This window comes from Podarcis raffonei, chromosome 2, assembly GCF_027172205.1.
Source record: "Podarcis raffonei isolate rPodRaf1 chromosome 2, rPodRaf1.pri, whole genome shotgun sequence".
Lineage (NCBI taxonomy): Eukaryota > Metazoa > Chordata > Lepidosauria > Squamata > Lacertidae > Podarcis > Podarcis raffonei.
Window position 1 is genome coordinate 55883208 of NC_070603.1, and position 15853 is coordinate 55899060.

At 41.2% G+C, this 15853-nt stretch overlaps 1 protein-coding gene across 9 annotated transcripts in view; it reads right to left on the bottom strand.

Moving 5' to 3' along the window:
* ARHGAP26 (Rho GTPase activating protein 26) overlaps window positions 1–15853 on the bottom strand; it is a 204773-nt gene that overhangs the window by 100556 nt on the left and 88364 nt on the right. For all 9 annotated transcript variants that reach the window (XM_053376699.1, XM_053376700.1, XM_053376695.1 and 6 more), the window contains one exon: window positions 2450–2486. In XM_053376699.1, coding sequence (XP_053232674.1) covers window positions 2450–2486 — 37 coding nt within the window. The remainder of the gene's footprint in view (window positions 1–2449; window positions 2487–15853) is intronic.

Here is a 15853-nt window from a genome sequence, read left to right on the forward strand (position 1 = left end):
CAGAACCCTGTTTGTTATTTGACTTTGCTCTGAGCAATGACAGCATCATTGTGCTAAATCAGGGAATGCCCTTATGGAGCAAGCCAGTGCAAGCACAGTTTGCAAATGCCCTAATTAATTTTGGAATCAGTTTCTTGTCTGATGCAGACAACACCTATTATTTCATCATAAATCCATCTCTTATGAATGAATAGGGGCCAACTGGCAAGAATACCCCATCTTAATTAAAACAAATTTTGCATTTCCTGAGAAGTCCATCTTCTTCTCACCAAGGGCAAAAACACATTATTTAAATAAATATTTGAGTTGTGGAGAACACTCCACAATGCTTGGCCTTTGGAGGTGTGTTATGACACTTAGTTGGTCTGCCTCAGGATATTCTAAGCCCAGACCTTAGATAAAAAGTCCTTTCAGATTCAGGATAAATCTTATATTGTGTGACATGGTGACTAGGCAGACCTTATGAGGAAGCTAGTCACTAAACTGCCTTATCAAAAAATATACTACTGTATAACAGAGATTAAGCAAGACTATTCCATTTTCTCAGCCTTTGGGCCTCCTTAAACTGTCACCTAGAGGCAGCCATTACATCAGGCTAGCTGACTTGTTCATCTTAGCTGGTCCTTATTTAAAAAAACCCTGTAACTTTAGAACCTGGTGCCTGAGTTTGCTTTTCCTCCTTCCTTGCCAGTCCTTTTCCTTGTGTAGCATGTCTTTTAGATTGTAAGGCTGAGAACAAGGACCACCTTGTTTTTTAAGTTACTCTGTGAGCCTTTTTGAGTGTGTTGGGGGGGGGTTATGTGAAATAAATGCCAATCATGGCACCTTCTATGTGTTTATATACTCATGACAGCAGCAGATCTCTACGTAGCGAAATAAATCACAATGCTGCTACATTCTTATTTTTTTAAGAAAACCCGTTGGTAATAGGTTTCATATCAAATCCCTCTATTATATCTAATTCAGCATTCTTAGTCAATACAAGCGGCAGTGAATAGATCACTTGGAGGGAGGAGGGGACGGGAAGACTAAGTTGACAGAATCTCACAGCCTACAAAGGTGTAATTCCCTCTAATTGCAGCATCTTGTATCACTCGCTGGTTCTATTAAAGAGATGACAGGTATGTAAATCTTGTGCTGAGGAGGAGTGAAGAAATCTAGGGGAGGAAAGTGTGGATTTAAATTTACGTGCCATTTATCAATAGCAGATAAGAAGGGAAGCTGAGCTACTGTATAGTGTTCCGCCAGCCAGAGTGACCTAACAGCTGAAGGAGTTATGCTGCCTCTCAAATTTACTGGGGACAACATTCTATTTATAAATAGACACACCACCAGTCGGGATCCCTTAGGAAGAAAAGGAAAGATGATCTCACAAGGCTTTTGACTGGATGCTGCCTGCCTTTAAAAAAAAAAAAAAAGACAAGAGGACTCCCCCTCTTGTTGGTCTTTCCAAATATTCCTGAACTTCATATTTAAAAAGAGGACCATCACTCATCAAATATCCCAAAGCTGAACACATACATATATAGGAATCAAAACCCAAAACAACTTTGTAATTCACTTGTAGGATAAACAAGAGCTTTGCTGCAGCATCATTGCACACAGTAATGCAGGGTGCGGAAAGGCAGGCAGAGAGAGGCTGAGCCAAGCAGACATTTGCAAGCAGGTTGGGCTGCTTAGAAACATGCTGGATTTTGAACAGCAGTGAGAAGAGGCTCGGGACAGCCAGCAAAAGTGCTCCAGGCACTTTGCTTTGTCCAACCACTTGGAGTCAAAGGATGAAAATATTTAAATAGCGCTACTTCAGTGTACAAAAGAGTCTTTCATCCCAACAGTTCATCTGCTTGACTAAAATCCTGGGGCTGACCGGAGGTTTTGACCAACTCCTTTTAAGCACAAAATACTGAATTTCTATTAATTATCGTTTAAGGAAGGTAAAACAAGGAACTGAGATTCAGAAATTCTTTTAGTTCTCCTTCTTGCTTCCCTTCTGCAAAACTTCTGCGCCTGGGTTTGTGTACACCGAGACAAAAGGCCGTTAAGTAACTTGCCAAAGGAAACAAAGAATTTGCCACAGAGCCAGCTCCTTACACACAGCCAGAATGACTCTGCAGCTCTTGGGCTCCATCCAGTACTCACAGTGCCTCACAACATCTTAAACCATATTGCTCTTTGGTTTGATATTTAAGCATTTCACTATGTTATGAGCCGCACAATAATTGTCACCTTTTACCGTTTTTGTATTGCTTTAAAAAAACTGCTAAATGATTAGAACTTTTAAAGTTTCAACCTATGTGATGGCCAAAATCTGTCTGATGACTAAAGCAATATAATCACTTGTTGCTTTTACTACTTGGAGAGCCACCTACTGGGTTATAAGAGACAGGGATGCAGTTCTACAAACCACTTCCTCAAACGCACAGTCTTGGATGAAAAATAAGCTACTTACTGCCTTCACTTTGGCTGTCTTTGTTCGAGTTATAGACCTAGAAAGTAAAGAAGAAAGCATTTAAACTTTTGCAATATTTGTACCCTAGATATACCCTAATATAATACCACTCATCATAAAATTGCCTATGCAGCATGCCTAGAAAAGTCTTGCAACCAGAAGCATGGATTGTTATCTCCCATTTAGACAAGAAATATAGAGCTATTAAAATGGGGGGGTCTCTTATACCACTTTACAACAAAACATCATTAAATGGCAACCGTAGTGATGAATTAACATAAACAATCCACATTGTTTACATAAAACAAAACTTGCAGCTATTAGGAAAAGCGGTGAAAAGTGGTTTGGTGGATGCAGTACAGTATAAGATGAGATTGTGAACAATGCACTTTTTCCACATTGATGAGGGGAACAATCTTTAACAGGGGATCCTCAAAGAGGCTGCTGATTTAGGGCTTACTTACCATAACTACATAATGAAATGAACAGACTGGATACTAGAAAAAATTATTTAGCATCTGGCTCATTAAGTGAATAAGGACTGTCCCTTTTTTGAGCCACAGCAGTTGCCTATGAAGATGCTGGACACAGCAAACCAGTAGGAAAAATACTATTTCAAAGTGTTTGCAGTGGCTTGTTAAACTAGTACATGGGCATGAGTTGGGACACTCCAGAGACTTCAACAGCCCTCTCTAAATATGGATGAGAGGAAAAAACTGAATCACCCAAGACAGAATCTAAGCCCAGGAAGTAATCACAGAAACTAGCCTTTGGTGAAAAATAAATGTAAGGCTAATTGCTTTTGTTCTAAGAATTCTAAGCGTGCAGTTGCAGTTATATTTTCAGGTGCCGCAAATTTCCAAAAAACATGAATAAAGTAGGTCCCTTGGGAAGCATCATTCCTAATGAAACTAGGAGCACATGGCAAGTGCCACTAGACCACATGCAGTACCCTGAAAGCCATCTTTCCCATCTGAACAGTTTGATGTGGCTATTTCGACCACAATCACATTTTATGGCTCAGAGCACTAAAGAAACCACAAGACCCATAAAAGTTCAGCTGCCTCTCAGAGTGAACAGCAGTGTTTTTCAAGTTACAACATTTCTCCATCACAAATGCACTTTTGCAAAGCAAGAATGCCACCACAGTTGTTAACTTTGCCAATGGTTAAGTTATTTTTGCTGGTTAATTGCTCTCATTGGTTACAGGAACCTAGCTCTGTATTCTGCCCTATAAAATTGTAGCATGGTGTTAATAAGTCTAAAGCAAAACTGCCAGATTACTGCGGAGAATAAAAAAAACTACAAGTATGGATACATTCAATATGTGGCCAGAACTATCCAAAGCCCTAACAAGATTATCAGCCCTCAACTCTACCATCACGAATACAGACAATCATTCACACTCACAGTTCTACAGACGTGAAAACATGAATTCACAGCACACACACCAAAGATCTGTCTCCCTCACATGTTTTCCTCTGAACCCATGGCAAAACTAAGAGAGGGGAAATCTGCACCTCCCTGCCTTGAGGACAGTGTTTAGATTTTTTTTGTACTTCTTATTTGCTCATTGTTTACTTTTACCATCCCTCACCACCTAAAAGGTTCAAAAGAAAACTGACCTGTCCAAACACAGGCATGCCTAAACCAGTCTCCCAACTGACTCAGAGATAAGAGACAAGGCTAGGGAAATAATGTTTGCAGACAATGTGTGTAGTATAGGTTAATTTCTTCCCCGCAAACAGGAAGAGTCATAGCTCAAGACCTTCTGAAGTTTGAGGCAAGATGTGCCACTGATGCTTTCTGCTCACCTCATTGGTGTGCCAGCCATGCTAGGGCAGCAAGCTAGCTAGGGGTTGCAGGGCAGACCACAGGGCATACTTTTCCAGACACTTTCCACCCCTCTAAATTTGCCACCTGAGGCAGCTGCCTCATGGCAGGGCTGACAATGATCATTGCCAGTCAGAGTAGCACTGACAATACTAAGCTAGATGGACCATTGGTCTGGACAATGGTTTTTCTGGAGTCCTATTTTCTAACTTCTACAAACTTGCTCAAACGACTTATTAAATCAGATTGTGCTTTTACAAGTCAGCTATTACACATCAAGAACATTTATACCAAGGATGTAGAAGAACTCCAGTTCCCATTCCCCCCAGCTAGCACAGCCTGTGGGCAGATGTCCATCGTACAGCTTAACACAAGTTCTCACAAAAATAATATTAGCTATTTGTTGCACTTGGGGAGAGCAGAGTTCATACTGTTCTGTTCTTTTTAGTTACATTTTCCCTTTTATTGTACATATGAGCAAAACCAAAAAGGTTAAGTATTTTTAATATAACATTTTTAATATCTGTGTATGCATGTGTGTTAAAAAGAATGTAAGATTTGCATTTCCAGATTTTTAGCTTTTAGTACTTCATGAAGTTTGAAATTATATACAGTTGGAATATGTGGTAAAATTTAACTTTTAATATCTAGATATGGGACTATTTCTACTGTCAACTAACCTTTTCGAAATGAGAAATATACTCAGACAAAAGATATCTATTCCTGCCTTTGAAGCCCAATCTCAGAACACTAGCAAAATATTTAGCTTTGAATAATCATAATGCAATACAAAAAAAGACTACAGATTCCTTTTCAAAGAAGGCAGAAAGAAATTACTTGTTCAGCTTTGGAAAGCTGGTGGAATGACACAGTAGGAAATAGAAAAGGCTGGTGTCAGCAAAAGCATTTTCTTCCAAGGCATAACATTTATATTGTTAAGCATTCTCCACCAACCCAAGCGGTGAAAAGTCCAAGAATAGCACTACAGAGTTTAGTTTTCTTTGGAAGAGAGCACACTGGAGACTTAGTGAGTCTCTGTAATATTTGTTTTATTTACAAACATACCAGCAGAACATAGCAGAAGCTGGTCCTGCCTCAGATTCCAAAAGACAGCAACTGCTTGAACCATCACTCCTTTCTCTCATTCCGCCACAAGCTGCTCCACAGTCCAGCTGAGCTCCAGTTCAAAAAGCTCCCAGATCTCTTTCCCCATTTTAATTCCTGTGCCCCTGCTAGCTCAAGGGTGCCACCTTCAAAATGCAGAGGCACAGTGTCCAATCAGTTAACTCCTATTCATCATTCACACCTGATTATTAGCAAACTTTACATAGTTTGGTCATTTAAACATCTATTATATGAACCTTGTCAAAACTAGCAAAGAATTAAACAGAATTATTCAGTGATTGGAATTTCAGGGCCTACAATGGTCTGCCACTGAGGCACCAATCAGGTCCACATCTCAGCTTTGTTTTACAGATGCTTCCAGAGGAAGCAGGGAATCCTAGCTTTGTTCATTTCATTTCATTTCAGATAAAATGAAGTGACGCAAAACTTCATCTAGCTTTTCTACCTTGCATGAACTAATTTCTAGGACCCTTACATACTCTCTAAGGGAGCTGTGGTGGTGGTGAGTAGGACTCAAAATTGAAAAGCAAAGTGGAAAACAAGAGCTAATAGGAAGAAACGAAGTGTTCCTGGAAGAAACAATCATTATTTACAAAATACCAGAGTTTAACATCAATTGTCCTTTAGTTCACAAATCTACCAACAGCTCCAATCTGCTATACAAGAGACACACTTCCGCTCCAATTAATGTATCCAAGCTAATGAAGCAGAAAACAGAAAGTGAGACGATACTTCTATTTCCGGCTATGAACTGCAAAAGCCTTGTGAACTTGCAAGCTGACCCTATGTTGATGTTTGCCACAATTGCATGTGCCTGAAAGAGAAGATGGTTGGTCTATCTATAGAATGTCCTTTTCCCAATCGATAGAAAACAGGCAGCTTTAGTCTACGTGTCACCCTGAAGGGGCTGACTGATGTTCTTAAGGACCAATGGACTGATCCTCTATTTTTCATGGGTTTACAGGACCCTTGCTTACAGGCTGCACCACCAGCAACAGACAGGGGAAGACAGCCCACAGTCACACTATGACTTCTGTTCAAAAAAGCAAAGGATAGCTGTCTATGAAAGTGAGGGAATAAAAGAGAGGTCATGCAACGCCCCCCCCAATCCTCTGAACATGATGAAAGAATGTGTAAGGAGCATCGTGGACCCATGCTGGTTGATGCCATCCATGTATACATCCTGCCATTGCCTATGAAGAGTGGGGTTCACAAATTGGACAGGTCTAATCTGGCTCCCCTCTCATGAAGAGGAACCCAAATGCATACGTTAGTAAGTGTCCGTAGGGCAGGGCTATTCTGCACACGCATCCTTTCTACATGCGTTGCAGTGGGCCATTTGGATCTTGCCACTGGTATGCTGCTTTGCCAATATTAGATGTGTGCTGGAAGGAAGTGGGCAGAGATGAAGACTGTGACACAAGCAGGGAGGGGACAGGACACAATGTCTTTTACATATTAAAGTTACATGTGGGTGTGGGCAGGGATACCCCCAGCTTTCTTCCACCAGTGCATTCACCAGCCATTCCCTCCTTCCCCCAGCCACACAATCAGTGACCATGAGAAAGGGCCCTCCACACATGCCAGTGTTCTTACACACAGCTACTCCACCTGACCAAGATCTCCGTTTGTGTGGAGCAAGCAGCAACTATCTGCACAGGGTGGTCTCTTCTCATGGTCAGCAAATGTATGGCCAGCAGAAGACATAGCCGGCGGGGCAGAAGGTCCAGTCCACATGGTTCCCCGGCCTTCTCAGGTGTTTCCTGTGTGTGTTGTTGGTCAATTCAACCCCACTAAAACTATGTAAGATACATTTAAGACTGGCTATAATGGCAGTGTTGAAGGTGGCATCAGGGTAGTGGCTGGGCAAGGGTCCCTACCTAAAAAATATGTAGGGAGGCACAGCAATATTTCTGTCAGAGCAAGCATTTCAGCTAGCCAGATAGAATAATCTCCCCTTTCCTTTCCCCATGAGCTGTTCTGGGGATTTGTCGTCCCCCCCCCCATGGCAAAACCCAATTGGGGGTGGGGGGCAAACCCAGGGAAGTGACTGAATATTTATCCAAAACACAAGAGGCTATTAAAAAGAAATTCTAGCCATTTCCCACAAAATCTGAAGAGGCTCTGTGGAGCTCTTCCCTGAAAAACTTGATCCTGTTTTCCCATACAACTTTGCTGCCATGCTGGCTGGAGCTCATGGGAGTTGTAGTCTAAAACATCTGGATGGTACCAGGTAGGGGATGGGAGAGGTAGTAAGAACAGGGTCTGTCTGCAAAGTTTCGTCTCTCACATAGCAGGTGAGAAATGCAAATCTTTCAGGAGACTTTGCAGGGAGCATTTCCCCACTCCACTCCACTGCCAGTACAGCTAGCCCTGAAAGTGTTCTCTGGTATCTCTCTAAGGAATAGAGCAAGATGGATAGAAATTGCATTTAGAACAGCATCTAAAAAAACTTGGAAGACAAAAAGGGTTTTAAGAGAGTAACATACTACAATGAATTATTTAGTGCTTTCTCTCTCTGATGATGATGACAGAAGACCAACTTGGCTCCTACCCAAAGCGTTTTTATAGGAATGTTGCTTTTCTAGCATGTTTAACTGACTGAGCTGAGAAACAGGCATCTTTTTTTGGGGGGGGGGTATCAATCATCTAACAGGTCTAAAACTGAGACCATTACTAATTTTACTACTCTTCCCTTTTCTTCTTTCAAATATATCCTTAACCAGGTTAGGATGAGCAAGGCATGCATAAATAGATAAATGGCACTGTTAAATAGCACAAAGTGGGAATTCCTTTAACAAGTTTATACACTGGAAACAAGTACATTTTACACCAGTGCGTCGGCAAGTGATCTGATCTTTATAGGCCAAATAGTTTTCTAGACTATGAAGGCAATGGTATATTTATCAGGATATAAATCAGGTAGTTGCTCAAGGAAAACAAAATGTTTGGCCACAGATTTATATTACAAGTTCCATTGCTGGCATATTGTGGCATTATTTTAAGGAATGGAAACTCTGTGGAGATAATCATTGGAAATGTTTTGTTTACATGGAGATGGAAGAGCGCTTTGCCTTTGGCAGCACAAATAAATAAATAAATAACACTGAAGTCAGCCCATGAGCAAATCCTCACTATCAGAGGGTTGATTTTTATATCTGACACCCAGACAGACTTGGCACTCTGTCAGAAAAAGGCAGCCAACCTTGGATGGCAGCCCAGCAGAAGGATGCTGGCACAACACAGAGCAGTGAAGGTGCAAGTCCAAAATAGCAACTCTCCTTTTCTGAATACAAGACACCTGGCAACCTTGGTGAAATCATTCCTAAACTGCTGGCTTCATCTTATCAGCTCTGTTTTTGTCTTGTCTGAGGGCCAAGTTTATATGTTCCAGGCCACTCTCTCCGCCTCCTACCACCACCACCAAGGCCAGCCTCTGCTATTTGGCAGCTTAATTTTGTAGCCCCAACAAAAGAGTTTTCTGAGCCAGAAGCATCTATTACCAGGAAGAAAGCCTCCTATTTCCAGAGAAGTCCAGTTACAACTCCCACCCTAATATCAGCCACACCCACACCAAGGGGAAAAACAAAACACGGCACCGATTCTAACGTAGGGAGCTTGGAAAGCAAACTGATTTTAATGTGGGATTGTCCGAGAAATATCTGTTCAGTCCTGTAATCACCTGCAGAAATCCAAATAAGAAAGCAGTTTAGCATGTCTAGATTTTACTCCTATGTTTCACTTCAGCTTCAGTATAACCCACATTGTCTGGTTCCCCTAATGCAAGCATCCTCAACCAGATGTCAAGCTTGGGTGTTGCATTTGAGGTAATCTAAAATGGCAAGCAGCCACCATGGATCAAAGTCAAGCACCAGAAAATCTGATTCAAAAGTGGTGGCGGCAGCAGATACCACCACTGACCTAGGAAACACATCCGGTCCAGAGGCAGGTGAGTGATGGGTGGCAGTGGTGATGTATGATGGTGGCAACACACAACAGCATCAGGTTGGGGACCAGGCTGGAACCAGGTTCAGGCCATTGCAAAGGACCTCTAAACTCAGACGCCATATCTGAAGTGGAGAGAGCCTATGTGCATTGAGCAGCCAAATGAAAAGAACACATGAAGGAGGAGGGGCCAGGAAATAACGTTGAGCATGGCCCCCCTTTCCCTAATTCAAGTGTACAGTTCTATATTTTCATCAGAAATCTCAATGGTTATTTTTAAACCAAATATATAAGGCAGAACCATTGAAATATCTTTTTGGGAAGTTGGTGCCTGTTCGAATGCATGGCAAGGGTAGCATAATAAAGGAAAATAGTTCTCTTTATTCTTATTCAGTCATCAACTTAGTATCTGGAGACAGGCCAGAAATAAGACACACGGTGCATTGTTGACTCCCCAGATAATACAGACAGTGCTCTCTTCTGCTTATTCGTCATCCCACAAGAACTTCAGAGTTGTGCTAAGGTTTCCTTCCAAGTCTGACTCCACCCTTCCCTTTAAAAAAATGAGACGGTATTACTAAGTTAGGGACCAAAAGCCACACGCCATTAGCTGCAAAAGCACCCCCACCAGTATTCAAGAAAGCATCTTAAGATAAATGGACCTTGGCTACAAAATGAAAGCAGACAGTTATTCCAGTAAAAACCTCACATGGAGCAGCATCTGAAACAGATAACAAATGCAAAGAATTTCAGTACGCTGCATTAGCTTCATCTTTCATCACCTGTACCACTGGGGGAAACGCAGGTGCAGTTTTTCCTCTGTGCACAGGTCTGAGTTATGTGCCACTCCAAATGGGGAGATAAGAAGAACCCAGTGCACATTGGTAAGTAGATCTGTTGGAAAACATGTGCATGGTCAATGCAAACTATCATGACTAGGGAACCCTAGTTTACCATGACTTTGGTGCTTAGAGGAAAATGCTTGTTTTAATGTGAAGCTGTCTGCTTTTATGTTTTAAGGGTTGAGGATTTCTTTTCTAACCGTTAGATATTATATTTATTGTATTGATTTACGTTATCTTGCAAGCTGTGCCAAGGGATTGAACCCCGAGGCAGCACAGAAATTCCAAAGCTACCAGCAGGTAAGAATAAATGAGCTCAATTTGTCTTAATGCATTTCTCCTTGCACATTACCTGAAATTGCGTCAGACAGTGGGGTAGGGTGGGGATGAGCAGTGAACATCTGTATATTCTAAAGCATTGGATGAGGAAAGCATGTATTTGTTTCTCTGCGGCAGGTTCAAGTGGGAAATATTAGATGACATACGGCTTACATTTTAAAAAAAGGGGGGAAATTAATGAACGAATGAAACACTGTGTGTGTGTGTGTGTGTGTGTTTCAAGGCAATTAACATAAGAGCCCCACTGGATAAAGCCAATGGCCCATTTAGTCCAACATCCGTGTTCTCAAAGCTGCTAACCAGGTGCCTGTGGGAAGCCCACATGGAGGACCTGAGGGCAGCAACACTCTTCCCACATGTGATTCCTAGAAACTGGTATCGGGAGGCATACCACTGCCGATATGGAGGTAGCGCACAGCCATCGTGGCCAATAGCCATCAATAGCCTGATTCTCCAAGAATTTGTCTAAGCTCCTTTTAAAGCCATCCAAAGTTGGTGCCAATTACCACATCTTCTCTTTTCCTACAATTTCAGTGCAGCCCGATTATGAGAGGCAAATGAAATACGGGGGGGGGGGGAGGAATCAGATGGCAGAGCCAGATGTTGTTTACTAATTTACCATGCCCAGAATGAGGTACCCATCATTGTGACCTCCTTTTCCAGCAGAGCTGTCAAAATGCAAACCCAACACACAATGCTGTTTATATTTGCCCTGTCAGCAAATAAGGTGTTCCAGATCTAATCAACCTATAAGCAAGCAGAAGCACCTGTGCAGGCTGAATCTGAAGTTCAAGCAAAGTTCAGTGGGTTGTTTGGGCCAGACAAGCTAAATTAAACAAACAGAAAGGGAAGAAAAACCACAACAATAGAGTGGAGGGAAAACAGTGATTTGGAGCACTGAACTGGAATGAGTATGGTCTCTCTCTCTCTCTCTCTCTCTCTCTCTCTCTCTCTCTCTCTCTCTCTCTCTCTGTGTGTGTGTGTGTGTGTTTTAAAGTGGGTGAGAGAAAATACCATGAAAAGGAACACAAATTCCAGTTGGAGGGAGCAACTAATTCAAAAAAGCCAGATTAGTTCCAACAGGAAAAAGCTCACCAACTTCATACAAGATGATGTAAATCTACAAAAGCTTCTTCCTTTACCTCTTACAAAAACAAACTCCAAAGCCAAAGTGTTTGGAAGAGAATAGAGAGGAACGAACAATGACAAATCACAGAAGGACAGCAATTAATAATGACGGTGAAGGCTGTGAGCGCTGTCTCACTTGCCCAGACACAAAAACCGTTCACTAGAGACTTTGCCAAAAGCAACCCATGCAAAGCTAGCAAGTTCCAAAAGGAGAATGTCAGAAGGGAAGAGCAAGATTTAAAAGGTTTATGCACTCTTAAGGCTTGGAAACGTTCAGATGCTGCTTTACGATCCTTTGCACCTCGGCTACTTATTAAAAATTACTGTGCCTGAGTTATTCACTTAAACTCACAAATATGATGTGTTAGAGAAGGCAGCAAACCAAATTATTCTTTGGGAAATGGGACCTTTTAAAAATTAAAATTAAAAAATCCACTGCTTAGATGATTGAAAACACAACGCAATGCAACCCTATTCTATTCCAGATGCATCTGAGTGATGGCATACTATTGGGAAATAATTTGAATTAAAATATTTAGCATTAATATCATACTGCTAGAAGTGACATAATTAAGCTCTTGCTGTTTGGATTATCAGAATATTATATGTCATATATGCCATATTTGTCAAATTTTAATTTATTTTTCTTGCTCTATTACATTATTGTCATTGTGCGGGGAAGTATTGCTTCTGTTTGTTACTATGTTACGTATTTTTGTGTTTCTATATTGTAAACCGCCCTGTGATGCTCAGCTGACATAAATAATAGCAATAAATAATCACTGTTTATCCTAACTATAATCTATTTTTGCAAGGTGATTTATATAGATGAAATATTATTGTGCAAATTGTTGTGGATCTTTTGTTATCCCCTGAAATAAATCTGAAAAAATACTGTGTCTGCATATGTGCAAGCATATGTGCAAACTGCCCTAATCAATTCAGCATCAAGCTTTCATACAATACTTAGGCTGGGGATCAAGATTCTGTTTGAGTTCAACAAGAACAACTTAGAACACATTAGTACAGCAACTGTTACGTATCCTGCAAGGCTTCAGAGCGGACCCAATACATTTTGCTTCCTGATGTAATGGATTAAATGGTGTGTCCCTCATTCCTCTGGCTAGATTGTCAGCTGAATATTTCAACTCTGGTGATGAGGCAACATTCTTCACTGCACTTGAGGGCAGCAAACTAGCTTAGGGGGTGCAGGGCAGGTGGTGTGTAACTCCAAACTCAGTATCTTCTACCTAATACAGGCACCCCATTCTACCCTATGGTAGGCCCAGCCCGGTTTGCTTCATTTGGGTGTTGCTCAACTTTCTACACCCAATTCCATGTTTCAGACTCCATTTGATCATTTTTTCATGAGCTCCCAGAAAGTCAGCTCATCAATTCTACACCACAAACAACAGGCAATTATATGGGCCTTTGTACAAAGTATGCATGCCAAAGACATGGGGGAACAGGGATAAATCACTAATTAAAGATCAGAAGACAAGAGATTATTTATCCTGTGCTATAAGTAACACTTCTAGCTATCGTGAAATGCACGCACCACATGCATGAAAATATGTTGGGGGGTTGCTTTTTTTAGCATATCCAAGTTAAACTTTGAATGTACAGGGCCTTACGAACTTTCTATGTGTTTTATTAAGGATGGATAAATGAATCAGTGTATTTCCAACGCAGTCCGTTCTGCTGTGTTTCCTCAAATTACACGTTTTTGAGCATATTTTTGTTCGGCATAAGACATCTTTAAATACGTTTTCAACTGAGAGCTGCACTGGACCATTAAGGAAGTTCAAAAGCTATTGGATAATGAAGGCGTTAGGGAGATGTAGATCAGGATTTTCAAAAATCAAATTCCACACACACAAATACACCACAGTCACATCCAAATGGTCTCTGCTTGAGTAGGATCTAATCAAAAGCTCCATTCTTAGCACCCTGTTGCCCACATTTGCCAGCGGGGTGGGCATGAGAAAGAAGCCGACAAGCAGTTCAAGAGGACACCAGCAACAGGTATTCACTGACATACTGCCTCTGATCCTGGAGATTAAATATAGCCATAATGACTAAAAGCCACTGATATCCTCCGCAAATTTACCTAATCCCCTTTTAAAGCTATATGCACTGGTAGCCATCACTACATCTTGGGGCAGCAACTTCCAGAAATTAATTGCGTGCAGTTTTGAACTCCTCTCTCTTGTCTGACCGGAATCTCAGTCAATTAATGTCATTGAGTAACCACAAGGGCCAGTATTGGAAGTAACATTAGGGAAGGATATAAATAAAATAAGTAATACTATAAGAAAGAGAGACAGAAAATATTGATCCTCTTTCTCCACAGTGTGCATAGTTTTATAAAATGCTATCATGTCCCCCTCTAGCCATTTTTGTTCTCTCTTGAAACCCGAAGGAATGCTCCAAGTTAGCACATAAAGAAAGGAAAAGCCAGGCTGAGATCTGGGAACTTCAGACTATTGGGAAACATGTTGTCTTGATGGATGTGAACTTCACATTGGATGTGTGGGATCAGCTCTTTGTTTCAAGTGAAAATTACTCTGAGTAACAGCCAAACTAATACCCTGGGCTGAGGTAAACTTTTGATCTGCCATATTGTATTGTATTTTGAGTTCATTTCATCATTCTTGCTTCCTTTGGTCCAATCCAGTATGTCTGGGTAAGGACTGGGAATACTGTGGAACTAAAATCAATCAGCTGTAGCAGCAGCCATAGTCATAATATTAATGTTTATTTATGACAGGAAAAAATAGTTTTCCATTCTGTCAATATTATATCCAGCTTGAAAATAAAACATAATTAAGGCTATCCCCACCACCACCACACACAAATGTGGTTTTTGGAATGTATTCCAGCTAGGTCCAGTATTGACATAATACTTTCTCATTGACTAAGCATAGTTACGAGACCAAGAGCACCTTGCAGGTTCATATCTACCTCTTCTTTGTCACTTGTCCCCACCTCCCATTATTGAAGTAACCACACTGCTCTTTTTATTAACAGTTGTTTCAAACAAGTTTGCAGTGCTGATTAAAACATGAGTTGGCAAACCGTGGTTTGTGCTAACTACCGTTATAGAAATCGCCTATACAAATAGAACATTACCCATGTTTAGCTCTGAAAATGAAAAGAGGGTGAGGATTTGCATGTAATAGAAAGGAGGAAGAAGAAATGAGTGCACACATTTGAAAATGAAGGAGGATGAGACAGCAGCACAGAAGCTTGCAGGACATTACCAATTATGGATGCATCAGGTCTCACTGGTACAGCAGAATTTTGTTACGGGGGTATAAACAATGCTGAATAAATAGATGAATGCACAGATCCCCTTAAACAGAAAGGCTATCTTCAAACAACTGCTTACATTCAGAAATCTACTCCTGAAACCCTCAGTGTCACTGTAGATTGTCCCCAAAGCTAGTATATTGCCTACTGTTCTACACCCATTTTTAGCCTCTGGATTTCTAATCCACTTTGTGAGATAAATTTCACACGCCACACCATGCTTACGCCATGGGGGCCTGGGAATTATGAATTACTGCCCTGTACAAATCAACCAAATGTCAGCCCAGATTTATTTAAAGAAATTTGAAGTATGACCCTAATCAATACACGCACGTCATGTTTGGGTCATGTTAAAAGAATCACATTTGTTATGCTCAGTGAAAGGAAAATAAAAAGAGATCGTTTAGCAACCTGGGAAGCTACAAAAACACCGGAGAAGAGTTGAAAGTCATTAGTATGGCGACAACAGATCACCATGGAAACATACAAGCCTAACAGCGACTGCATCCACAGAGCCCAGTTCTCATTGCTGCTTCTTTAAACCAGTGAGGGGTGAGGTTTCACGGAAAAAAGAAATCAGCAGCAGCTTCTTATACCAAGCAAACTTTATACTGCCAGCACTTCAGCTTATTCCGCCAAAAACAAAGCTAGGTTGAATAAAGGAATGGGTAGGAACATGGTTGGCAGGAGGGGCTGGGGAAGAGGAGGGGACGTGCGCAAAAGAACTGAAAAGGCGAAGGGGGTGGGGGCATCTATCATAGGAAAATAAGCACAGGGGGGAAAAAATCCCAATCTAGGAAGTTTTGACAATCGCAAAGGGACTGAAAATAATTAGGCACTTTAAAGAAGGGTGAAGATCGTCCCCCCGCTTCTGCAGGAG